The 27,866-nt window shown below is 40.3% G+C and overlaps 1 protein-coding gene and 1 long non-coding RNA gene across 3 annotated transcripts in view; one reads left to right on the top strand and one right to left on the bottom strand.

Annotated features, from left to right (window-relative positions):
• CPE (carboxypeptidase E) overlaps positions 1-22,510 on the bottom strand; it is a 152,402-nt gene extending 129,892 nt beyond the window's left edge. The window contains exon 1 of one of the 2 annotated variants that reach the window (XM_019978002.2): positions 22,005-22,510. In XM_019978002.2, the coding sequence (XP_019833561.2) occupies positions 22,005-22,308 (304 nt within the window). In that variant the 5' untranslated portion in view covers positions 22,309-22,510. The remainder of the gene's footprint in view (positions 1-22,004) is intronic. The other variant, XM_019978001.2, reaches the window with a different exon arrangement.
• A 4,044-nt stretch (positions 22,511-26,554) lies between these two features.
• Positions 26,555-27,269, top strand: LOC139176673 (uncharacterized). The gene is made up of 2 exons (XR_011561066.1): positions 26,555-26,827; positions 27,033-27,269. It is a non-coding gene; the product is annotated as an uncharacterized lncRNA (long non-coding RNA).
• Positions 27,270-27,866: the final 597 nt, after the last annotated feature.

The raw sequence follows: 27,866 nt of genomic DNA, 5'->3' as shown, positions 1-27,866 counted from the left end.
TTTGACAGAAAACAACAAAATTCTATAAAACAATTATCCTTCAATAAAAAAAAAAATTAAAAAAAGAAGTAATAACCCCCCCAAAAAAAACTTCTTAGAAAATCTTCTATTTTTCATATTTTCTTTATCAAGATTTCATTTGTACTTTGAAGGACTTAAAGCCAAAGAGAATCATCAAATTAAGTCCAATATTTAATTTTAGTCTGTCATACAAATGGCATCAATTCACTGAAACTGACTGTGGGTTAGAAGATTCTAATCAGCCTCACTCACATTACTTTCCTGAATCAGATTCACAGTCTAGCTGCTCTCGCTACACTTCTTCCACCAACTGCTCCTGAACCACCACCCATTCCACAATGAGATTGCCTATGTACTCAGCAGCTCACCTGCTGTAGGAAAAGTTGTGACAAAACAAATGTAAGAAAATACATTTCTGCTCTGTGATTTCAGCAGTTGGAAGCAAAGACTTGAGGTGGGTTTCTTTTTTACTTTTTTAAAAAAAATGTATTGCTATATAGTTGATTTACAATGTTGCATCAATTTCAGGTGTACAGTAAAATGATTCAGTTATACATACATATATATATTTTTTAATACCCTGCCATTGTAGGTTATTATAAGATATTTAGTAGACTTCTTTAGTTATCTGTTTTATATATAGCAGTGTAGTGAAGTCACTCAGTTGCTCTTTGCAACCCCATGGACTGTAGCCCACCAGGCTCCTCTGTCTACCCAATTTTCCAGGCAAGAGTACTGGAGTAGGTTGCCATATGTATATTTTAATCCCAAACTCCTAATTTATCCTACTCCTATGTAACCATAAGTTCGTTTTCTATGTACTTGAGTCTATTTCTATTTTGTAAATAATTTCATCAGTGTTCTTTCTAGAATCCACATATAGGCCATATCATATGATATGTCTTTCCCTAACTTACTTCACTTATTATTATAATCTGTAGGTCCATCAGTGTTGCTGTAAATGGCATTATTTGATTGTTTTTATGGCTGAGTAATAAATACTTCCTTGTATTTGTACACTACCTCCTTTTATCTATTCAATACTGCAATTAACACTGGGGTGCATGTATATTTTTTAATTACAGTTATCTCTGATTATGTGCCCAAGAGTGGAATTGCAGAGTCAAGGAGGCAAGAAAACACAATGGTGAAAGACAGTCTCTTCAATAAGTGGGCTTCCCTGGAGGCTCAGACAGTAAAGAATCAGCCTGCAATGCAGGAGACCCAGGTTCAATCCCAAGGTTGGGAAGATCGCCTGGAGAAAGAAACAGCTTGTATGCTTGCCTGCATATAAGTGGTGCTGAGAAAACTGGACAGCTACGTGTGAAAGAATGAAATGGGAACACTTTCAAACACCATGTTGTCATTGTTCAGTCACTAAATCATGTCCGACTCTTTCTGACCCCATGGACTGCAGCATGCCAGGTTTTCTTGTCCTTCACTATCTCCCCGAGTTTGCTCAAACTCATGTCCATTGAGTTGGTGAAGTGAAGTGAAGTCGCTCAGTCGTGTCCAACTCTTTGCAGCAGCATGGACTGTAGCCTACCAGGCTCCTCTGTCCATGGGATTTTCCAGGCAAGAATACTGGAGTGGGTTGCCATTTCCTTCTCGAGGAGATCTTCCCGACCCAGGAATTGAACCCAGGTCTCCCGCATTGTTGGAGAAGGAAATGGCAACCCACTCCAGTACTCTTGCTTGGAGAATCCCATGGAAGGAAGAGCCTGGTAGGCTACAGTCCATGGGGTCGCAAAGAGTCAGACACGACTGAGCGACTTTCCTTCCTTCCTTCCTCCCACATTGTAGGCAGACGCTTTACTGTCTGAGCTACCAGAGAAGTCAGTGATGCCATCCAAGCATCTCATCATCTGTTGCCCCCCTTCTCCTGTCCTCAATCTCTCCCAGCATCAGGGTCTTTTCCAATGAGTCAGCTCTTCCCATCAGGTGGCCAAAGTACTGGAGCTTCAGCTTCAGCATCAGTCCTTCCAATGAATATTCAGGCTTGATTTCCCTTAGGATTGACTGGTTTGATCTCCTTGCAATCTAAGGACCACTCAAGAGTCTTCTCCAGCACCACAATTCAAAAGTATCAATTCTTCAGCACTCAGTCTTCTTTATGGTCCAACTTTCACATCAGTTCATGATTACTGGAAAAAACAAAGCTTTGACTATACAGATCTTTGTCAGCAAAGTGATGTCTCTGCTTTTTATTAATAATTATTAATACATTAATTAATAAACCTAGACAAACCATCTAGGTTTGTCGTAGCTATCCTTCCAAGGAGCAAGTGTCTCTTAATTTCATGGCTGCACTCACCATGGGCAGTGGTTTATAAAATAAAATCTGGAGCCCATGAAAATAAAGTCTGTCATTGCTTCTACTACTTCCCCTTCTGTTTGCCATGACGTGATGGGACCAGATGTCATGATCTTAGTTTTCATAATGTTGAATTTCAAGTCAGCCTTTTCACTCTCATCAAGAGGCTCTTTAGTTCCTTTTTGCACATGTGTGCATGCTCAGTCATGCTCAGTAGCTTCAGTCATGTCTGACTCTCTATGACCCCATGGACTGTAGCTCACCAGGCTCTTCTGTTCATGGGTTTCTCTAGGCAAGAATACTGTAGTGAATTGCCATGCACTGCTCCAGGGGATCTTCCCGACCCAGGAATCGAACTCAAGTCTCCTGCATCTCCTGCACTGCAAGCAGATTCTTTACCGATGACCCATCAGGTAAGCCCAGTTCCTCTTCACTTCCTGCCATTAGAGCAGTATCATCTGCATATCTGAGATTATTGATATTTCTCCTGGCATTCTTGATTCCAGATTGTGATTCATCCAGCCCAGCATTTCACATGGTGTACTCTGCATATATTAAATAAGCAGGGTGACAATATACACCCTTGTCATACTCCTTTCCCAATGTTGAACCAGTTCCTATCCGATTCTAACTGTTGCTTTTTGACCCTCATACTTTTCTCAGGAGACAGGTAGGGCTATCTGGTATTCCTAAGAATTTTCCACAATTTGTTGTGATCCACACAGTCAAAGGCTTTAGAATAGATGTTTTCCTGCAACTCCCTTGATTTCTACATAATCCAATGAATATTGACAACTTAAATCCAGCTTGCATATCTGGAAGTTCTCATTTCACATACTGTTAAAGCCTAGCTTGAAGGATTTTGAATCTTATCTTGCTAGCGTGTGAAATGACCACAATTGTATGGTAATTTGAACCTTCTTTGGTATTGCCTTTCTTTGGGATTGGAATGCACACTGACAGTTTCTAGTCCTGTGGCCACTGCTGAGTGTTCCAAATTCGCTGACACACTGACTGCAGCTTGTTAACAGCATCATCTTTTAGGATTTTAAATAGTTTAACTGGAATTCCACCACTTTCACTAGCTTTGTTCGTAGTAATGCTTCCTAAGGCTCACTTGACTTCACACTCCAGGATGTCCAGCTCTAGGTTTGTGACCACACCATCGTAGTTATCCAGGTCATGAAGACTTTTTTGTATAGTTTTTTGTGTATTCTTGCCACTTCTTCTTAATCTCTTCTATATCTGTTAGGTCCTTACCATTTCTGTCCTTTATCGTGCCCATCCTTGCATGAAATGTTCCCTTGATATCTCCAATTTTCTTGAATAGATCTCTCATCTTTCCCATTCTATTGTTTTCCTCTGTTTCTTTACATTTAAGGCTTTCTTATCTCTCCTTGCTGTTTTCTAGAATTCTGATTCAGTTGAGCGTATCTTTCCCTTTCTCTCTTGCCTTTCACTTTTCTTTCCTCAGCTCTTTGTAAAGCTTCCTCAGACAACCACTTTGCCTTCTTTCATTTCTTTTTCTTTGGGATGGTTTTGGTCACTGCCTCCTATACAATGTTATAGACCTCTGTCCATAGTTCTTCAGGCCCTCTCTCTACCAGATCTAATCTCATGAATCTAGTCATCACCTCCACTGTATAATCATAAGGGATTTGATTTAGGTCATACCTGAAAGACCTAGTTGTTTTCCCTACTTTCTTCATTTTAAGGTTGAATTTTGCAATAAGAAGCTCCCTCATTTGAGCATAAGCATCATTTTAGCAGGTAGCATTAACTCAGCAGAAGGCTTGCCCTGAAATATACTCTCCAATAAGTCTACTCCCATCTTTAATATTCCCAGTATTTGAATGAAGCAAAGATGAAAGTGTGAGTTAAGAGTTGCTTTCAAGGGTGGAATGGAAGCTGGTTTGCATGGCAGTCTCTAGGAAGACTCAGCCAAGTGCTATCCTCTCCTGTCAATCAGATGTGCTCAGGTAAGGATCACAGTGAGGGAGATAGTCATTAATGCATCCTGACAGGTTCCTGAGAAAAGAAGAGTAAGGCCTTCTTACTTTTTACAAACTGCTGTATGGTATGAAAGAGGTACTAAATGTGATGCAGTTAGCTCCTGGGAAAAGTGATGCCATGCCAGTGAGGGATGAAATTCTCAGCTAGTTCAGGTCATTTTGTGAATAGCATGTGTCAGTTCCTGGAAATATACTGGTTGGCCCGAAAGTTCATTTGGGTTTCCATAAAATGTTATGAAAAACCCGAACTTTGGGGCCAACTTTATAGTAAATAAACCCTGGAGCAGGAAATGGCAACCCACTCCAGTATTCTTGCCTGGGAAATCCCATGGACAGAGGAGCCTGGTGGGCTACAGTCCATAGCATCTCACAGAGTCAGACATGACTGAAGCAACAGCACGCACATGCACTTCCCCAGTAGCATATTGTACTCCTTCCAACCTGGGCATGGCTCATCATCTGGTGTTGAATCTTATGCCTTTTCACACTGTACGAGGTTCTCTAGGCAAGAATATTGGAGTGGGTTGCCATTTCTATGTCCAGTGGATCACATTTTGTCATAACTCTTCACTAAGACCTATTTGGGTGCCCCTGCTTGGCATGGCTCAAAGCTTCATTGAGTTGCGCAAGCCCCTTCGCCACAACAAGGCTGTGATCCGTGAAGGGGAAAAAAAGAGACATACCAAAGCCACATGAAAAGATGCTTAGCATCATTAATTGTTAGGGAAATGCAAATCAAGTAACAATGAGATACCACTTCATACCTAGTAGAATGACTATGTCAAAATGACATGAAATAACCAGCTATTGATATAGGAAAATCAGAACCTTCATATATTGATGGGAGGAATGTAAAATGGTGCAGCCACTTTAGAAAACAGTCAAGCATTTCCTAAACATGTTAAACTAAAAGTTACAATATGACCCAGCAATTTCATTGCTAGGACTGTATGTAAAAAAATGACAACATATGTCCACACAAAAACTTGTACATGAATGTTCATAGCAGCATTGTTCATATCATCAAAAAGTAGAAAGCAATCCAAATGTCTATCAGCTGATGAATGGCTAAACTGTGGAATATTCACATAAATAAATATCATTTGGCAATAAAAATGAATTAGGTACTAATACATGCTACAACATGGATGAATCTTGAAAATATTATGCTAAATGAAAGAAGCCAGTTAACAAAAGACCACACATTGTATGACACTATATATATGAAATACTTAGAAAAGGCAAATCCATAGAGACAAAAAGTAGATTAGTGATTGCCAAGGGCTGTAGGAAATGAGGAAATGGAAAATGACTGCTAATGGGTACAGGGTTCCTCGTTAGGGAAATAAAAATGCTCTAAAATTGCCTGTGGTGATGGCTGCACAGAACTGTGAATACACTGTGTGAATTGTTTGGTGTGTGACATCTTTCTCAATAAACAAAACTTACTGTAATAAATATACTATAGTAAAAATAATAATAACAGTAAGGCTTCAGCCATTAAAATAAAAGAAGCAAGTTTTAGGATAGAGTTTGAGAACAATATGACTGAAATCTCAGGGACAAAACTGTGATGTCAGTTCAATTATATTCTTCTTAATTACAGTGTATCAAAGGAAATTTTTAAAAAGATGAAAATAAGATTAAAAATGTGAGTTCAAGGGGCCATTGACTTTATCTTTTTATGTCATTAGCAAGTCAGAAAATACATCCCTATGGTATATATGCAATTTAAATTTTCAAAAATTAAATCATTGTCACATTAATAGTAATGACAACATTTCAGAGCTGGGGCCCTAGTGATTGTCTATTTCAACTTGTGCATTTTACAAAAATAAACTTCTCTAACATTTTTCATACCACTCCACACTGCCTCCTCACCCGTATGCAAACATTAGCTTTTACTTAATGCAGCTCTAATAAGTTGTCTTCTCGAACATGAACCTGCCTGCACTCAGATAGGCAGGTGTTCTGCATCTTATCAAGATGGGAAATATGGGAGGAGAATAAGGTTTGAGGAATAATAGTAATTCCCAATACTTATTAAAGATTGTGTGCCATGAGCCATTATTAGCATATTACATGTGCTATCTCATTCTCTCCCCACATAAATCATGCTTGAGAGGTTTCTTGGTTTTACAGAATGAACACTGAGTCACATAGAGTTTAAATATCTTCGGCAAGGTTTCTAAACAATTAAATGGGACAGCTGGCAACCTATGTCTCCCTTACTCCAACACTCAAATTCTCTACCATGTGTTGAATTTCACTTACAGTGAAAGTGTCCACTAGGCAGATGAATATATAAACCTGAAATTTTAAGAAGAGAAATCAGATCAATATTTTGCAGTCATTGGCTTAGGTTAGCTGTACCTATCTCTAAGAATGAGCATATCCACAGAGAAAGTGTATAATAGAAAGAAGGAAAAAACAAGAACAGAACTCTGAGCAATGCTACCACTTGAAGGCTGAAGAGAAGAAAGAGGGACCTGGGAAGTGACTGCGAATATATGAGGAGAACCAGGAGAGGTACTCAGCACAAGTCAAAGAAAAGGAATTTCAAGTCACAGTAAAAGATCATGATGAACTCATAAAGCAAAAAAACTTAAATAAGGTCAGGTAAGATAAAAAATGAAAACTGCTCACTGAAATTTTTAGTTAAGAGCTAGGGTGACTCAGAAATTGTCATCCAAACCTGGACAGTTTTGAGAGTGAAAGAGAGCTCCAGTAGCAAATACCTCAGAATCATGGAATATTGTCCTGTGCAAACCAGGACATAAGGACACCCTGTTAAGGGGTCACCAGTCCCCTTCATCCAACAGTTTCAATAGAGAGAAGCAGTGCAAGCCACACTGTTAGGCGTTCAGAAGGAAAGTGCGATGAAGACTAGTCTTTCAAGAACTTCGGTTTGATTGATGGGTAACAAAAAGGTTAGTGTTGCAGCAGAACACTTCCTCCACTTCCAACTATTCATGCTCTAACCTATTAAGCATCCTCGGCAGTCATTATTTTAAAAAATACCGTGTGAGAGGATGTTTTATTGAATAGGTACATTTTTAGATATATAAAAATTAATGTGACCATGTGAAGGTGTGTATTTAGGGAATTAAATATATGTAACATATGTTATTTATGTAGTATATGTAAAGCTCAAAAATAAAGCTTTTTAATTTCTAGTCTCATAGCCAAGAATTATGAATTACTAATTGGCTATAATAGGCAGTGATTTGAAGTAGAATTTCTTAGTCACTTATTTCTTAAAACAACTAATGCAGGCAAAACCTGTTTCTAACACCTCAGTGTGTCATCCCATATTCATTATCCAACAGAACTGTACCTTTTGAAACAGCTAATGCCAGATGGTCTCCTCAATAAAAAACAGCAGGAGGCAACATATTAATGCTACTCAGCAAGCAAGTCTGCAGACACTCAACCAATGAAATTAGTCTTCAGTTGCTAAGCCATCCTGTCACCATGGCAACATCTAGTTCAGAAAAAATATTGGATTTTCAGGTTAAAAGGGCCACCCATCTTAAAATTTAAGTATCCTCCAAGCTTATGATGATCATACTTCAGCTAAAAGAACTGCCTAGATTTTCTCACTCATCTCAAATCAGACCTACCCATTTGCCCTTTCACTTAAAAATATTTATTTACACTCAGTTTCTAACTTTATTGACTTCCTAGATAAACACATTCCATTTAAAGGTGTTTTTGTGTATATAAATTTATGTGCACATACTTGCAAGCTAATAGTTGTAAATATAATGACAAATGTCACTGCCTTAGAAAATTTTCACTTGTACATACTCTTATCAGTCTGTTATTATATCTGATTAAAGAGAATAAGCAAAGAAATAAATAATGTGGTAAGATCAGAATGACATTCTTATTATTACTTGAGATACCTAATATGAACATTCAAAGTAACAATTAAATCTTATTTTTAAAACAGCTTCATATTTAAGTTGAAATGATAATTTGCCCAAGGAAAATGATCTTATTTTACCTCATGAAAATGCAGAGAATCTGAAATAATGTTTGTAAATACATTGTAGAATCAAGATATGATGATGAGGTGGAGAGGGGGCTTATTTTGGAAGCAAGGACACAGGGTATCTTAGAACATGGCAGCAACTCCCACTCAAATCACATGGTAAGAAGAATTTTCCAAAATGAAAGAAAGGCGAGAAGAAGGAGATAATTCAGAAGAAGGAAAGAGGATGAAGCAAATGGTGTCTAATGTACTTATTTTTATTTTTAACTAACAATGTAGCTATATATAAATATATTTTTCATATCTTGGTTTTGCCACTTACAAGCCTGTGATCTCTCAGGTAAAGGAATAAATCACTTATCTCTCTGTGCTTTAGCTTCCTAATTTATAGAATAGGAATAATAATAGTACCAACTCCACAGGGGTTGAGGATTAGATGAGTTAAGCTTTTAAATAGTACTTGCTATGTACTGAGCATTACTTAACTATGAGGGGGGAAAATATATTCATTGTACATTTTGCAACATTTAAATTTTCTCTTTAATCTTTCTATTTCATCTTTAAATTTGATTTTTTTCTTCTACTGTTTCCTAATTTTTCTTTTTTACGTTTGCCTCACTTCCTTCTTTTATTTTGTTATATTTCAGTCTGTCTTAATCTTTTTAGCCATCTTTTATTACCTTAATTTCCTATCTGAGATTTCCTGTATTTGACGGCTCACTTCCTAGGAGATACCTCAAAGCCAAGTTGTAGGAGCTACAACAGACAGACTGACGCCAGGCCACAAACCATGGTTGTGACACTGACAGCTCCTACATCACCTCTGTCACCTCCCCCTAACGAAAGATGACTTCAGAACTCGTCCCAGGAAACAAAAACCTCACCGTACAAAAAAATACAGCTAGTGGTCTGAAAAGTTTTTTTCATGAAAACTGTTGTATTTGAAATTTCCGCATAAGAGCGCATATGTATGTGCACACACAAGCACACACACATGCACTCACACACACACACTTTCCCTTTGAAGGCAGGAGAAAAGAGCAAAGTAAATGGAACATCTCTGAGGTGCCTCCTTTTTGTGGGGAGAAAAAATGGTCTAGAACAACTGACTGGATAGAGGTCGATATAATTTTTTATTTATCATACTTAAGAGAAGGCCAGAATTCCACATCTCAGAATTAGCCAGACTCTCTGGCCCATGCATGCGTGACTGAGTCGTCACATCCTGCTTCTGAAGTACTCCAGGCACCCACCAATGGGTCCTGCACGTAATGGATTAGCACCTTCTAGAATTAACATTTCCCAAGGGTCCTGTACAATTCCCTACATGGGAAACAATAGCTAATACCTTTGAACTACATAGAATGCACAGCATTTATGATTTCAAGGTGTATCCTAAGTGTCTATTTAGCTTCTAAACTGAATATATACTTAACAGAAAGAAAAAAATGAAACCTGATTCACAGTCTTTTCTCTTTATTCTAATCCATTTACATAAAAGGACTTGGAAATGATGGTAATAAGTCACTGTTTATTAGTCTGACAAAAAGAAATGGCTACTAATAAAACTGCCCAAAGGATCCCAGCATTACTTACTGACCCCTACTACACACAGAACTGTCGCTCCCCAACCTTCTTCCTGCCCTTGCACCTGATTAGGCTCTGGGCTCCCACTATCCTAATGCCCAACAGCTATGACTGTACACAGACCAAAAGAAGATTTAAGTAATTATCTGAATCATTCAGACCAAACACTTTCACCTGAAATAACATGGTCATCAAAAGGTAAGTTATTTACCCCAAATTAACTGAAACTATCTTGTCATTTCACTGTTATTAGCCCCCTTCCTGCTCATGAGAATACAACCTCTCATACAAACATCAGCCTGAAGATATGGGCATGTTTCTTGTTTGTCCATATCCTGATTACAAACTACCAACAGAATTTTTATCATCTATTCATCTTGGTAGAGTTTCTCAAATGGCAAGAAACAAAACAAAAAATTTCAACTATATTTTATAAATATTCTTGAATTCCACTATTCCCTGAATAATAATTTAAGGACACACTTTACTCTAAGCATAGTTCTTATATATATTTATTCTTTTACTATAGGCTATTTGTTAGATATGCAACATAATATCAATAATTCTTACACCATTGTAATGTGTTATAAAATATTCACAAATATGGATATAAAGTTCTTTTTATTTTTAATTGGAGTATAATTGCTTTACAATGTTGTGTTAGTTTCTGCTGTACAACATGTGAATCAGCTATATGTATACATAAATCCCGTTCCTGTTAGGCCTCCCTTCCACCCTTCTCCATCCAAACCATCTAGGTCATCACAGAGCACCGAGCTTACTTCCCTGTGCTATACAGTAGTTTCCCAATCTAATGCCAAAAAGAAAAGAAAACCCTCTTGCACTGTTGGTAGGAATGCAAATTGATGCAACCAGTATGAGGAACAGAATGGATGTTCCTTAAAAAACTATAAATAAAACTACCATATGACCCAGAAATTCCACTACTGGGCATATACTCTGAGAAAAGCATAATGCAAAAAGACATAGGTACCTGAATGTTCACTACAGCACTATTTACAACAGCCAGGACATGGAAGCAACTTAATCGTCCATCAACAGATGAGTGAATAAAGAAGATGTGGTACAAATATACAATAGACTATTACTCAGCCATAAAGGGAACAAAATTGGGTTATTTGTAGTGATGTGGATGAACCTATGTCATACAGAGTGAAGTAAGTCCGAAAGAGAAAAATAAGTATCATCAGTTCAATTCAGTTCAGTCGCTCAGTTGTGTCCGACTCTTTGCAACCCCATGAATCGCAGCATACCAGGCCTCCCTGTCCATCACCAACTCCTAGAGTTTACTCAAACTCATGTCCATCGAGTCAGTGATGCCATCCAGCCATCTCATCCTCTGTCGTCCCCTTCTCCTCCTGTCCCCAATCCCTCCCAGCATCAGGGTCTTTTCCAATGAGTCAGCTCTTCGCATGAGGTAGTCAAAGTATTGCAGTTTCAGCTTTAACATCAGTCCTTATAATGAACATCCAGGACTGATCTCCTTTCGAATGGACTGGTTGGATCTCCTTGCAGTCCATATTAATGCATATATATGAAATCTAGAAAAATGATACTGGAGATGCAGACATAGAGAATAGACTTACAGGCACCATGGGGGAGGGAGAAGGCAGGACAAATTGAAATACTGGAAATAAAGTTCTTTAAGAAACTGTATGCTGATGGGTTAGAAAAATTCTCAATAAATATGTAATCCTCTTTTGTAAAAACAACTTTTTTCACATCAAAATATAATGTAGACACTTGAAAAGGTCAATACAAGTACTATTTTTCTGAAAGGAAACCTCACCCAATTTCAGTTATTTATATTCCATGCACTTAACCTCCACTAATACAACATATGATTCATTCTGCTTGCTGCACAAATCTCAAACTGGCTTACAACCATAACCCAAAGGCTCTCACCTAGCATTCTCTTGGGATCAGGATTCCAATTTGGAATACACAACTCAGGAACCTGGAAGTATAAGGTAAATGATCAGTAGAATGGGGGACATCTGGCTGACATTCCAAAAAAATGCCTTTATGGCTTCTAGGAAGCACTGCGGTATAGTGTGTATCTGATCTTTGTTAATAATTTCTTGTTTCATAACTGCTGTGTAATTGTCTTTCCTTGGACAACCTCTGGTTTTGGCAATATTGAAACAAGATTAAGTACTTCATCCCATCTCCCAAAGCAACCTACCATACAAAGCATCACAGAGCATAGAAGATTCTGTGATGTCTCCATTCACAATGTCTGTTTTCCCCAAAGTTCTCCTGAGACATTGTCTTTCTGTCCCTCTCTGACTCTCCACCAAGCCTCTGAAAATATGCCTCTTCTTTTTATTCAACTTAGCCTGTTCCTGAGCTCCAAAGACCCAGATCTCAAAAGAGTTCATCAGAACAGCCTTTCAACAAAAGCTTGTTTCTTCCTTGAGAAAGGGTTCTACTGCCAAGAAAAATAAGATTTTCTGTGTATACTTCAGTTCAGTTCAGTTCAGTCGCTTAGTCATGTCAGACTCTTTGCGACCCCATGAATTGTAGCACGCCAGGGCTCCCTGTCCATCACCAACTCCCAGAGCCCACCCAAACTCATGAACATCGAGTCAGTGATGCCATCCAGCCATCTCACCGTCTGTCGTACCCTTCTCCCCCTGCCCCCAGTCCCTCCCAGCATCAGGGTCTTTTCCAATGAGTCAACTCTTTGCATGAGGTAGCCAAAGTATTGGAGTTTCAGCTTTAACATCAGTCCTTCCAATGAACACCCAGGAGTGATCTCCTTTAGGATGGACTGGTTGGATCTCCTTGCAATCCATATTAATGCATATATATGAAATCTAGAAAAATGATACTGGAGATGCAGACGTAGGGAATAGACTTACAGGCACCGTGGGGGAAAGAGAAGGCAGTGCAAATTGAAATACTAGAAATAAAGGTACTCTCAAGAGTCTTCTCCAACACCATAGTTCAAAAGCATATATATATCATAACCTCCATCTCAAATAGTTTTATCCTCCTGATAAGGGAAATCAACCCTAAAGGACAACACCCCAAAAACTATATTATCTCTAACAAGGTAGAAATTTCAAGTTAATGGAATGTGTCATTATTTCACATTAATGGAATATAATTATATGTCACAATGCTAACTGAATATAGCTAGGACACCACCATTGGGATAGTGGAGAAAAAGACATAAGATGCAAAATGATGTTATACGGGCACAGAATGAAGTCCTCTCGTCTTCTTTCCAGATGTGGTTCATCCTTTAAGACCTGCTCAAATCCCCACATCCTTCTGAACACCTTCCTTTGATATCTCTGTCAACTTTACCATAGAATTTGAATTATACCTTCATATTAAGTACCCTGTTAAAAACTGCTGTGTGCTGCTCCTTTTCTAAGTATCTCTTCAGTGTTCAGAATGGCACTAAAACAGCAGGCACTTGGCTATTCTTGTAAAGTACATTACAGATACAAATATAATAGCACACACAGTAATGAAAGATGCACTTCATTCTGCCTTGCACTATTCAAGAGTTTGAGTTTTAAATGTGAACTGGTTTAGAAGCATTTCTATCTGGTATTTCCAAATGTCTAGTGAATAAATGCCTTGAGTTTTCTTGGTAATTTATACAATTAGGGTGATTTATACCTGCAACATTAAGAAAACTAAGATCATGGCATCTGGTCCCATCACTTCATGGGAAATAGATGGGGAAACAGTGGAAACAGTGTTAGACTTTATTTTGGGGGGACTCCAAAATCACTGCAGATGGTGATTGCAGCCACAAAATTAAAAGACGCTTAATCCTTGGAAGGAAAGTTATGACCAACCTAGATAGCACATTCAAAAGCAGAGATATTACTTTGCCAACAAAGGTCTGCCTAGTCAAGGCTATGGTTTTTCCAGTGGTCATGTATGGATGTGAAAGTTGGACTGTGAAGAAAGCTGAATGCAGAAGAATTGATGCTTTTGAACTGTGGTATTGAAGAAGACTCTTCAGAGTCCTTTGGACTGCAAGGAGATCCAACCAGTCCATTCTAAAGGAGATCAGTCCTGGGTGTTCTTTGGAAGGAATGATGCTAAAGCTGAAACTCCAATACTTTGGCCACCTCATGTGAAGAGTTGACTCATTGGAAAAGACTCTGATGCTGGGAGGGATTGGGGGCAGGAGGAGAAGGGGAGGACAGAGGATGAGATGGCTAGATGGCGTCACTGACTCCATGGACGTGAGTTTGAGTAAACTCCGGGAGTTGGTGATGGACAGGAGGCCTGGCATGCTGCAATTCATGGGGTCGCAAAGAGTCGGACATGACTGAGCGACTGAACTGAACTGAACTGATACCTGCAAGGTTAATATGATATAAAAATACTAAAGTGTTACTACCTTGGTCTGGAAACAGGACATCATGGAAAGTCTGACATGAACTAGCTACAAAGGAAAGCCTTTTTGGCCTCTTGAAAATGCTGGTAAGGGTATGAATGGTTTGCTTATGCTACTGTCTTTACAGAGGCTATAAACACATTATCTTTAGTCTATAAATTTTGGGGGAAATACCATCCAGCCTCACCCTCTGTAGATTCATTTCAGAAACACGTTTTAATTCATGCCCTCTCCTTGTGCAAACATGGCATAGAATTACTACAGCCAACGATTCAGCCTCAATGTTAAAAAAACAACAGCAACAATACAAGTTTTAAAACTATTCAGGAAAAATGCTTGATGTTTCTGAAAGTTATGTGTCATTTTTAAAAATATACTTTGTGCAAACTGAAACAGAGTCCAAAGAGAAGGGAAAATGTTTATTAGAATAATACAAGGTGCCCTCCAGCCATTTGAATCAACTATGAAAAGCACACCAAAAGATGTAGAAATAATGTAAAACATGTCTCAGAAATATTAAAGACATTTATCACATATTTCATGGCTTTTACCATTAGTTCAAGACCTAGAGTTGTCCTCAACATACAGCACCTCATGTAGACACCAGAGTGAAATTAATTCTGTCAATGAGATTTCTCCAGGTCGTCCACAGGTAACAGTGAAGAATGACAAATTAGGCACTAAGGTGGGTTTGAAAAGTACGTGAGAATGTGTAAAATACACAGATGAACCAATTCCCCATGGATACTGAAGGATGACTGCACAGACTTAACCAAAATGTGCATTATTTTAAGACTCAAACTGTTCCTTCTACAGCTGTTAAAAATAACTTCCTTAAAAAATAAACACCTGAAGTTACCTTTTTTAGAGTGTAACTGTTCTTACTATATTCACTAAGATTTTTCAAAATTTAAGTACAGCAATTTATGTGCTTTTTAATAGGGAATTAAGATCATTGTGACAAGGTCTCTAAAAAACAAGACAATCCACATTTCTAATTTTTCTCTTAAATACCTCTTTTCAACAACCAGCAAACTCTCCTTGGATCTTTAAGTCCCCATGAAGATAAATATTATCTAATTCCTCACCTGTGATAGGTATGAAAAAGCTGTTTATTTAAGACCAAACTGGAGACTATTATGGGGAGCCATGAAGTAAATGAGCCAGGACAACGTGGGTTTGTGCATGCCAGGTCACTTCAGTTGTGTCCAACTCTGTGTGACCCTGTGGACTGCAGCCCGCCAGGCCCCTCCATCCCTGGGCTCTCCAGGCGAGAACACTGGAGTGGGTTTTCAGGCCCTCCTCCAGGGGATCCTCCTGACCCAGGGATCGGACCCAGGTCTCCCACGTTTGCAGGCAGGTTCTTTACCATCTGTGCCACCAAGGAAGCCCCACATTTATCAGAGGAAGCCTCCCAGCTGATATCCAGATGATGACCCTTTCTTATTCTAATACCCACAGAAGAAGAGGAAGCGGGGGCAGCGGGGGCGGGGGGGGGTAGAACAGAAAAGGCTACATCCATCTATTACGTCTCCAAACTCATCTCAGAGGGTACCTAAGCAGAATCCTCATGAAAGGAAAGGCAATATGGCCAAATATTTAAAATCCTGGTGGAATATATGACCATATTTAAAGAAAAAAATAATAGCCCAAGAAAATTTTCTGAAAAAAAAATTTTGAGAAGTGATTTTTCATATAAGCCACTTAGATAAAAGAGAAAATTCTTTAATTTCTGATAAAAGCTACAGATAAAAACAATTAAAATGAAGGGATTCTATAGATGCAAGTGAAATTTAAAATAATGTAAAATGACTGCTCCACTCATGATTATCCCGCTGTCATCAAGACTTAGACAAAATCTACGTCTATATGATATTTTAGTCTACGTGTCAATACAGCATCAGTCACACTTGCTGCTGCTGCTGCTAAGTCGCTTCAGTCGTGTCTGACTCTGTGCGACCCCATAGACGGCAGCCCACCAGGCTCCCCTGTCCCTGGGATTCTCCCGACAAGAACACTGGAGTGGGTTGCCATTTCCTTCTCCAATGCATGAAAGTGAAAAGTGAAAAGGAAGTCGCTTAGTCGTGTCTGACTCTTACCGACCCCATGGACTGCAGCCCACCAGGCTCCTCCGTCCATGGGATTTTCCAGGCAAGAGTACTGGAGTGGGGTGCCATTGCCTTCTCTGCCACACCCCTGAGGAACTTCTTATTTGAGTGTCTCTGCTAAAGAATTATCAAGTAAATCCCTCAAAATATGAAAAGGAATAATAATAAGGACTGCAAGGAGATCCAACCAGTCCATCGTAAAGGAAATCAGTCCTGGGTGTTCATTGGAACGACTGATGTTGAAGCTGAAACTCCAATATTTTGGCCACCTGATGCAAAGAGCTGACTCACTTGAAAAGACCCTGATATTGGGAAAGATTGAAGGCAGGAGGAGAAGGGAACGACAGAGGATGAGATGGTTGGATGGCATCACTGACTCAATGGACATGAGTTTGGGTGGACTCCAGGATGGGGAGGCCTGGCGTGCTGCAGTTCATGGGGTCACAAAGAGTCGGACACGACTGAGCGACTGAACTGACTGACTGACTGAGTGCTATGCTTTTCAAACTAGGGTAATACCAGGTACAAGATAACCTCCTTGGGGACAAAAAGAAGTTCAGTGGTGAAAATACTGTAGGGTATACAGTTGGAGGTTTGAAACACACATTATCATATTTCAAGTCTTGCCACATGCAAACCTTTTAATCTTTGCTTACCTAATCCTTTTCAAACCAAGCTTAACTAATATTCCATTGAGTACACTTTGGGAAAAGCCAGTCATGTGTCACTACTTCTGGAACTGTTTTTGTATTTGTCAAAAATAGCTCTTCTAAAGAACTATAAAGATGAGTATAGGAATATTCTCTGTGCTACACAATGAGGGAGATGCTGGCAGATGATTCCTTTGCTGCCTCTCAAATCAGTTTTCACAGAAAGACACTTATTTTATCTGATACAAGGTTAGGGGCCAGCTCAATTTCCTCTCTTCCTTTAGCCAGTCACAAGTCAATCCAATACATTATTTCTGGCAAGAGCTACAGTGACTCACTTGGGTCTAAAAAATAACTCTTGACCACATGTAGTACATTTAGATCCTTCTCCTGAATCTAACATCAATATTCACCAGTTGTAAGGTGTTCTCAGCTGTAAGCATTTCCCACTAATTCACCCCAATCTAGTATTAAAAGAGGCCATACAAAATAACCAAAATCCCCACTTTTTTTTGAGTTGTATAGAAATTTTGACAGCATTAAATGTTCCATCACAATATTTGGCAAATGCACACTGGCATTCATACACTTTAAATCTGAACAGATTTGGGGAGGAACAAGTCCAAAATAATCATTCCAGACTTGGAGAGGGGAAAGTTTACGCCCTAAAGAACATTTCTAAGATAACATTTTAGCTATAAATCAGACTTACTCCCCAAGAGCAATGGTAAACTACATGTAAAAGAATTAAGAGCTTTAAACAAACTAATTTTAACTCATGTTTAGCCCTGAGAGGAGTGGTCTGGGAAAACAGATTCCATTGCTTAGACATAAATTGATAATGGTTTCTTTTATGAGTACTGCAATGATGAATATGTATGCCTAGGAAAGCATATATTTGGGTTCAAGCATATGAGCCCCTATATGTAGAAATATTTTAAATGTGTAAAATATAAGCAAACAGAAGGAAAAATGGGAAACAAGAACAGGTTTGGCAGGTATATCTCAAGGGAACACATCTGAGTGCAGAGTCTAAATCTCAGCTGAGGCTCTATCCCAGTCCCAGGTCTGGAGTCCAGATTCACAACGTGTGAGGAGATGAGACTGGGGACAAGACCACGTACAGGTCTTCTGAGAACGGCTAAACCCATCACCCTCCTCCAGCAGATTTGTTCAGTCCTCCAAAGTAATGAAAATGATAACTGAGATCCAGCATCCAGCTGGTCAAAATAGATGTTGATATTCCTCCCTCACCAGTTCCAAATAGAATTTACTTTCCCTTTTGATGAATTCAAATGCAGAATACCTGAGAGAATAGATCATTTTGAGAAGATCAGTTCAAATTCGGCCCATGGTCTGGTGCCGAACAAGTCTGATGATCATTTTTTTCCCACTTAGGAATGGAGGTGGTGGGATGAAAGAACACCCTCTGTCCATAACTGCAAATCTAACCACGTCAACTTCTACCACAGAGAAAGGCTTGATGTCTTATTTGGGGAGAGTTTTTCTATGGTGATACTAAATATTTGGGCATGATATACAATTTTTTTAAGTTCAGAAAAATAATTTAGATTAAGAAGACACGTGATACCTCGCTCATGTTGGAAGATAAAATGAATATGGGAAACTTCATCAATGTTTAAGTCAAGTAAACAAATTTGTTAAGTTAAACATTATTTCTGAGTAGCTTCATCAGAAACATTATTTCAACTCTCCCCAAAACACTTATAATATGAAAACAGTTGAGGTACATTGGAATTGGTAAATTTCAGTAATCAGTATATCCCTGCCTTCTCATCATCTGTTCTTCAGTAACCAAATGCCCCTGACCTAATGTCCATAGTCTCCTTTCTCTGGGCCTCCCACTCCCTTCTTGAAGCCCTAATGACCTTTAAACTGTCCTGCAACCTCCCAACTCTCAATCTCTCACAGGGCAAGGACCATCCTGTGTATCACTATACAACCTATGTAAGTTTGCTCACCTAGTGTGTGGGTGTTCAAAACACTGAATTAATCCATTTCTATCTCAAAATAAGTATGAAAATTCCTTTTCATTCCTTAAAATATTTTAATCTAAAAAGGAATATGAAGGCCGTTTAAGAATGGTAACTACATCCCTTCATTCAAAACTTCCTAAAAGTTAATTCCCACAAGTGCTATTAAGCTCATATACTGATCAGATCTCTGCACCCAAAGCCAGTGCTCTAGGACAACCCTGGGGCAACTGAGCTCACGTGCCTCAACTAAAGAACTTGCATGCTGCAACTACTGGAACCCACACACGACAACTGGAGAGTCCATGTGCCAAAGGGCAAACTCACACCTGACCAACTAAGACCAGATGCAGCCAAATATATAAATAATTTGTTGAGAAAAGACAATAGGCACCACATGCAGTTGTTCATGCTAAAGCCTCACAAGACCAAACCAAGACTAAATTACAGTTTTGGCTCTTTCAGAAATGAAATCTTAACCCAATCAATTAGGAATCCTGTGATCAGTACAACATCCTGTAAAAGGGAGTAACTTTGCAATAAGCAACCCATTTTTTGCCTAGTGTAACTTCCTTGTTCCAGCTCCCATCTACCTATAAGTCTTTCATTTTGCACAAATCTTAGGAACATCTTTCTATCTGCTAGATTGAATGATGTTCAATTCGTGAATCACCAAATAGTCAATAAGATCTTTAAAATTTACTCAATTTTTTTTTAATTAGTTCCCTGAAGATTTCCAACCTGTTCATCTCTTCTTAAAAGATGGTGGAGGGGGAAATCACCCCATGTTTTTCGTGCTGGCTCATAACAGTTTATTGCAACCTTTAGGAATATAACTGGTAGACATTTTGTATTCTATTTATTAAGTAATACCATGAGCTTAGTTTCCTTCATTTAACAAGCAGTAAAGCAGGTAATGTAAAATATTTCTTTATTTGCTTTCTTAAAATGAGTTAAGTTGCTGTATTTTGTGTTTAAAAGGAACAAAACATAGAAGGCATTGTGTTATTCAGCAAATGACTGACTCATCTTTTTCCCTAATGTGACCTGAGTGCCTGCTGTGTCCCAGACCTGCCCTAGGTGCTGGAGACACAGATCTACCCCAAGGAGCCTAGAGCTGGAAAAGGGACCTGCAGATCTTGACAGACTATACAGTTCAGATATTTAAGCAAAAGAATTATGGTTTTCATTTTCAAAAGCATATCACATTTTAACAGTAATATCACTTTACAATTTTGTTTCTAAACTTGAAGACAACAAATAGTTAACATTTGCTTTCATATGATCTCTTTGAAGAAACAACAAAATCTGAGGAGCAATCTATGATAGAATAACCAAAGGTTCCAATTAAATAGGCAGGAGAATCACAAATATTTAGATTCTCTTTAAACCTAAGATGTCTTGACTTCAATTATCTAAAATAACTGAAGATGAGTTTTCACATATAAAATTTTTCTTTATCTTCAGATACAAATATGAAACTAACTTTCCAAATTTCCGATTCTACATGCTGAATCCTGCTAGAGAGCATTCAGTTCAGTTAAGTCGCTCAGTCATGTCCCACTCCTCGCGATCCCATGGACTGCAGCAGGCCAGGCCTCCCTGTCCAACTCCTGAAACCTACTCAAACTCATGTCCATCGCATCGGTGATGCCATCCAACCGTCTCATCTTTCGTCCTCCCCTTCTTCTCCCACCTTCAATCGTTACTAGCATCAGACAGCACTACTGAAAATGTTTTCCAGGATCTAGTTTTAGGGTTTTGATGGCAAAATTATACAAACCTTTGCATTTACATTATTTGAAGGTAAGAAATGTTTCCCATTTTACTAAAAATTTACTATTGATCAGACCATACTCCTTCCGTTTGAAGATCAAAGTGTCTCCGTGGATCACATATTTTAATCCCATCTCAATTTTAATCCCATTATTATATAATGATATAATAAATATCATTATAAAACTATTCTGGCCCTACATTTGAGAGTTTTTACCTGTTTTCTTGCTTTCTTTGTCATTAAAAAAGAAAAAAAAAAAAGCATAGCATGCTGATGTAATTAGCCCAGATTACTTTAACCTTTATGGTCAGAAGACCAGGCCTTAAAAGTTATGTTATTTTCAAAGAGCAAAGAAAAAGAAGAACCAAAAACATTTTTCAAGGTATCTCTTTATTAATACCAATTGCGTAACATTTAACATAAATTAAAACGTGCCCTAACACACTCAAGAGGAAGATGAATAAGATGGTCATATGGAAACATCCGTTGTAATAAAATCCTGATCGCAAACTACTCATCTCCAAGGGCTAGAACAGAAAAAAAAAAAAAAAGGTGGGTGGGCGGTGGGCGGGGGGGATATTCCTTTTTCCTTAGAAAGACTGTGTGCAGTTTTGAAATCGGAATGCCTGCCAGAGGCGGCTTTATCACCCTCTACCCGCCAGCGTTACCAAGATCCTTAACATCCCAGCAGTGCGCGTTACCTAACACGCACATACAGGTAGAGATGGACACCTAGAGCCTCCAAGGCCAATAAACTGGCCCTCTGGAAATTAGGAAACAAATGATAAATGACTTTTCCTCATTTCCTCAGACCCTGCCTTCTCCACCTTACCGTTCTACTCCAGCTTGCAAGAAAGGACGACCTCCTTCCTGAGGCCTCACAGTTATTCCCTACGGTCTTAGGCACAGCGAATTGGGGGGTGACAGCGGGTTTGCGGGGGCGCAGCTTTGCTTGCTGCGCTCCCACCTCCATCAGAGGCAGCCCCTCCGGCCTGGGCTTACCCAGGGGGAGGGGTGTGCAAGGCTGGGGAGGACAGCCAGCCGACAGGGCTTGGCAAATCCCAGCCCCAACCCTCCCCCCACGTACACTTTCCACCCCGGGTGCCTCTCGCCCTCCTTTCCCACCGCCGGGCCACCCCGCGCGGCTCCCTTACCCGGCTCGTGGACGCCGGGGTTGTCGGACAGCTCGAGCACCAGCAGCTCGCGGCCCTCGAAGCTGCGCCCCACCGTGTAGATCCTGCTGACCGCGGCGCACTGCAGCCACACGGACACGAGCGCTTCACGAAGCTCTGGGTAGCGGTGGTACTCAAAGGAGATGCCGTCCTCCTGGGGCCGCCGGCGCCGCCTTGCGCCCGCCACAGGGCCCCCAGGCCCCCGGGCCTCGGCGCCCAGCAGCCAGGCACAGGCGGCCAGCGAGCCGCACAGCACCAGCAGCGCGCAGCCCCCTCGCCGGGCCATCGCGTACCGCGTCTCCTGTGCGGCCTCCTCTGGGCCCGGAACCTCGGGGTGCACGGCCTGCGGGTCCCCTCGACTCGCCTCCCGGCGGCCTGGAGCGGGGAGGGCAGCGAAGATCTAAGCAGGGACCGCGAAGCAGGAGAGGAGCGCAGGACGCACCGCCGCCGAGTGCGGGACGCAAGGGAGGCGGCGCGGAGCCCGGCGAGGCGCACGGGCGGGGCAGGGAGGGCGGCGCCGCCGGCCGGATTCGCGGCCAACCGGGGGCCGCTATGCTGTTTGTGGGCTTGGAGCCACGTCAGAATCAAATGGCGCCGCTAGGACCCAGGTGAGATGACAGCTAAGGTCGGATGTGGGCACGTTGCTGTCATCATTGAGAGACCCGTGACAGTGCCTGTTGGGGGGAAATCATTCTGAGATTGTTAGAGTCTTTTAAACGTGCCATCAGTTCCAAGACGACCAGGTTTCCATCTTGATGTTCCCAAGACTAGATAATATTCCAGAAAAAAAAAAAAAAAGAAAGAAAGAAAGAAACACAAAGGCAGCCACTTGCCTTCTGCCTGTGACGTGTCTTTAATAATTGTATTGATAGTTCAAACACAAACCCACAGGTTGGCTGTTAATTGATTGCATGGTCTGTCTGAAAAACAGAACACTGGGCACTTGGATTTAGAGGTTTAAGAAACTGAAAATGCGTTCTATCGATTTGCAGATAGTGTCTTTAATTGTATTTATGCACATACTTGGGTTCTTCCAGCGGGGAAGGAAAAGAGTAAGACAATGTCATCTGCCAGTGCCTGTGCCAACCCCCTTCTGTAATTCCTGTGGGGAAAGCAGAGTACAGCCCGAGCGATGGTCAAGGGATTTAGTTGGGTATTAAGGTTAAATCTTTCCAAAACAGCTTTTCCAGTAGGTTCAGGCTCAGTCTCTTACCTGGTTGTAACTAAGATGCTGCCAGGACTGCAGTCATCTGAAGGCTTGACTGGGGTTAGAAAACCTTCTTCCAAGAAAAAAAGTTAAAGATCAAAACTGTTACAGAAAGAAAACTCTGATCATGAAAGCTAATATCTCCATTCCCCTCCCATAATTATTGCAAAAATATAAAATCATTTATAGCTTTAGATACCCAGCCTTTACACAGAATTTGTAGTAGAGCAAACGTTATTCCGAAGAGGTTGCCTTTTGGATTCAATAATAGCACAAATCTAAGTAAATAATCCATTGGGTATTTCAACCAAGCAGGAAAAATAGACATCATATGGGTAATTTTTTATGTTAGACTTTTTTTTTGTCTTAACTCATTCTTTTTCCCCCTAACAGTGCACTGCACTGAATAAAAACTCTCTCCTGGGAATGGATTCATAAAAAAGAAAGAAAAGAAAAAATGGTGCTGGTTTCAAAACTTTCTGACAGCAGCATGGATCCTTTTTGAATTTTGGGGGATGAACTGACACTGTAAAGACATGCCACTCAGTTGAGTTTGGACCTGGCCACGTACCTTGTCAATTTAGGCAGAGCTAAGAACCCTGTATTTTTCTCAGTGACCAATCTCAGTTTGATTACATGGTTCAAAAGTTTGAAACCAGAGTTATAATTAGATTTCTAAAATCATGCCCAAAAGAACAACCTAGTAAACCTAGAAAAAGAAAACAGTGTAGCTAAAACCAATAACTTCAGCAGTGGAAGGTTAAGATTTTCAGGTTAGCTATTTAAGGTAACCACACTAATTTGTGGCGAGATGGGTCATATACTAGTGACAACACATGTAAACAGCATATGGTTTGGTGAAGTCCTGTGTTGACCTTAAGTTTCTCTTCAAACAAAGGGTGTATTTTCTATTTTCTCCCAAATCTCAGTTTTATGGGTTTTGTTTTGTTTTGTTTTTTGCTTTTTTGTAAACAGGTGAGATCCTGCCAGCGCTGTGGTCTCACTTGAAAGGGATCTTTTGGAAGAACCTTAGAAGTTTGTTTTCTTTATCTATTAAAATGAAATATTTTGATTCACTCAAGTGCAGCAGGGTCATCTAGAGAATTTGTACAATGTGCAGATTCCTAAGCACCCACCAATACAGAGATGGGATTCAGGTATTAACAAGGTTCCAGGTTTTCGTTAAGAACCCAGGTATTTTTTATTTTGATGTTTGATTGATGAACATGCTTTGAAAATCTCAAATACTGCAACTCTGGAAGTTTTCTTTTTGAGAAAAGTTGCTGTTCACCAAAACACGGAATCACACCACATAAAACAAGAAATCAATTCACAGGAATTAAAACTTTGTTTTTGAATTTCTGGGCAATTTTAGGTGTAGGTCAGCTTCACTGGAGTGTAATTATTTTTTGTAGTTTCATAGGCAATTATGTAAAAGGTTATATACCCATCCTGATTGCTAGATAGAAAATCTTGCATGCTAAGCATTTAATATGTTTGACCCTGTGCATTCATAGATAAATCTAGTGTGAAGGCACATTTTAAATTATTCATATATATGCACACACACACAAGGAAGAAAGAGATCTGTTTTTTGTGTCACTTCTGAACATCTATATGAGCATATTTAAGCCCCCTGAGGCTTCACTTCCTGCATCACTTCTATTATTTTCAAATCCAGAAACTATCTCTTCCTATATCCGAAACCTTGTATTCAGTTCAGTTCAATTCAGTTCAGTCACTCAGTCGTGTCCAACTCTTTGTGACTCCATGAACCACAGCACGCCAGGCCTCCCTGTCCATCACCAACTCCCAGAGTTTACTCAAACACATGTCCATTGCGTGGGTGATGCCATCCAACCATCTCATCCTCTGTCGTCCCCTTCTCCTCCTGCCTTCAATCTTTCTCAACATCAGGGTCTTTTCAAACGAGTCAGCTCTTCACATCAGGTGGCCAAAGTATTGGAGTTTCAGCTTCAGTCCTTCCAATGAGCACCCAGGACTGCTTTCCTTTAGGATGGACTGGTTGGATCTCCTTGTAGTCCAAGGGACTCTCGTTAATCTTCTCCAACACCACAGTTCAAAAGCATCAATTCTTCTATGCTCAGCTTTCTTTATGGTCCAATTCTCACATCCATACATGACTACTGGAACAACCATAGGTTTGATTATAGAGACCTTTTTTGGCAAAGTAACACCTCTGCTGCTTAATATGCTGTATAGGTTGGTCATAGCTTTTCTTCCAAGGAGCAAGCATCTTTTGATTTATGGCTGCAGTCACCATCAACAGTGATCTTGGAGCCCAAGAAAAGTCTGTCACTGTTTCCATTGTTTCCCCATCTATTTTCTGTGAAGTGATGGGACCAGATGCCATGATCTAATTTTTTTGAATGTTGAGTTTTAAGCCAGCTTTTTCACTGTCCTCTTTCACCTTCATCAAGAAGTTCTTTAGTAGTTCCTTATCACTTTCTGCCATAAGGGTGGTATCATCGGCATATCTAAGGTTACTGATATTTCTCCCAACAATCTTGATTCCAGCCTGTGCTTTATCCAGCCTGGCATTTCACATGATGTACTCTGCAGGTAAGTTAAATAAGCAGGGTGACAATATACAGCTTTGAGGTACTCCTTTCCCAATTTGGAACCAGTTCATTGTTCCATGTCCAGTTCTAACTGTTGCTTCTTGACCTGCATACAGATTTCTCAGGAGGCAGGTAAGGTGGTCTCATATTCCCAGCACTTTAAGAATTTTCCACAGTTTGTTGTGGTCCACACAGTCAAAGGCCTTAGCCTAGTCAATGAAGTGAAGTAGATGTTTTTTCTGGAATTCCCTTGTGTTTTCTATGATCCCACTGATATTGGCAATTTGATCTCTGGTTCCTTTGCCTTTTCTAAAGCCAGCTTGTACATCTGTAAGTTTTTCATATAATTTATTTAATTGTAAGTTTATATAATTTATTTTTTAATAAATAATGACTGTATTTAACAAGTGAGTCATAAGATTCCTTCAGTTTTACCATTGCCTCTTGCAGGTGTCAACAAAGAAACCCAGGAGTTGCAAATAAGAAAAGCGTTATCTGGAGGTCCTAGAAAATGCAATACTGGAGACACAGATTCAGGTAAAACCAAGAGTTCAAAGGAAGAGTAGGAGTCAGGGATGTATGAAGGCAAAAGCCACAAAGTTGTTAAAGTTTTCTGGCAAAAATCATGATGGACTTCGATGCAAGAAAGAGATATTTTTCCTTAAAGGATAGGATGTCTGCATTATTTAGGGTAAGGGTCCAATAAGCGTCTTGAGTTTCTGGGACATTGGGCAGATGTTCTGGATGCTCGAATTAAGACAGTAAGTGGTCAAAATGTTAGATTCCATCCAGAATCACTTCCTCGGTGGCCTTGAGGCTTTGTTTCAGAGCACCTCTAGCAGTGCCTACTGTGTTTGATTTTCCTTCCATACAGGATGGCTCCAACTCTTCCCTCTCCAGCTCCACTCCTCACTCAACAGGACCCCTTCCAGCCTGGCCCTCCTCTGTGGTTCCCTGTAGAGGCAAGGTTGTATTGAACTTCAGGGTTCATAAACTTTACACATCAGAATCACCTGGTGAGCATGGCCACATTCTGGACCAGTTGAATACAATTTTCTGGGGCTGGTGCTTAGAAGTCTGCATTTGAGCAAGCTCACCCCACCCCTATTCTCTCAGGGGGACTGTGGTGCATAATAGGATTAGAGGAATACTGTCCAGTTAAGGAGACTAGTGTTGAGGTTTGACAGACAGCATTCTAATCCCAGGTCTGCTTATTCCTAGAAGCTGCTCCATGACTTCTCCCTATCATAAGGGACACAGCATTTCATGAACTCATAATAATGCAAGCAGAGGGAAGCAGAGTCAAAGAGGGAAGATGGTATGCTGCTGGCTTGGAAGATGGAGGAAAAGGCCACCAAACCAAGGAATGCTGGCAGGCACTAGAAGATGGAAAAGGAACTAAGCCTTTTTCTCCCCTAGCTTCCATGCTGAATAAATAAGAATTTATCTCCATGTAAACTCACTTCATTTTCTGTAAAAGATCTCAACAACCACACTGTTCTCTTTCTGACACAGAGTGCACATGGATGCCCCATGGGTGGGCATGAATCAGGAGGGCAGCAAGTTTCAGGTCCCCACACTCATCCTCATGTAGCTCGACAGCGCCCAGGCCAGACAGCACCTCAGGGAAGGGCCTCTGGGCCAGCAGAGACTGCAGTGAGCTCAGCTTCTGGTCCACAGAGCTGAGCTCCACCTTTATAGCCATCCTCCGTAGCTCAGAGGTTAAAGCATCTGCCTGCAATGTGGGAGAGCTGGGTTCGATCCCTGGGTTGGGAAGATCCCCTGGAGAAGGAAATGGAAACCCACTCCAGTATTCTTGCCTGGAAAGTCACATGGACAGAGGAGCCTGGTGGGCTATACACCACGGGTAGCAAAGAGTCAGACACGACTGAGTGACTTCACTTCACTCCCCTGCCTCCCAGCTGGTGGGTACAAGAGGAGTGCTCAGTAAAGAAGCCTTCTGAGCTCCTTCTCTCCCTGCTAGGACAGCCCCCAGTCATGGTCAGTGGCCAGTACTCTCACTGGCCTGGCAGCACCATTCAGTCATCCTACTTC

The sequence above is a fragment of the Bos indicus genome, chromosome 17 (genome assembly GCF_029378745.1).
Source record: "Bos indicus isolate NIAB-ARS_2022 breed Sahiwal x Tharparkar chromosome 17, NIAB-ARS_B.indTharparkar_mat_pri_1.0, whole genome shotgun sequence".
Lineage (NCBI taxonomy): Eukaryota > Metazoa > Chordata > Mammalia > Artiodactyla > Bovidae > Bos > Bos indicus.
This window is presented reverse-complemented; position numbering and strand designations above follow the sequence as displayed.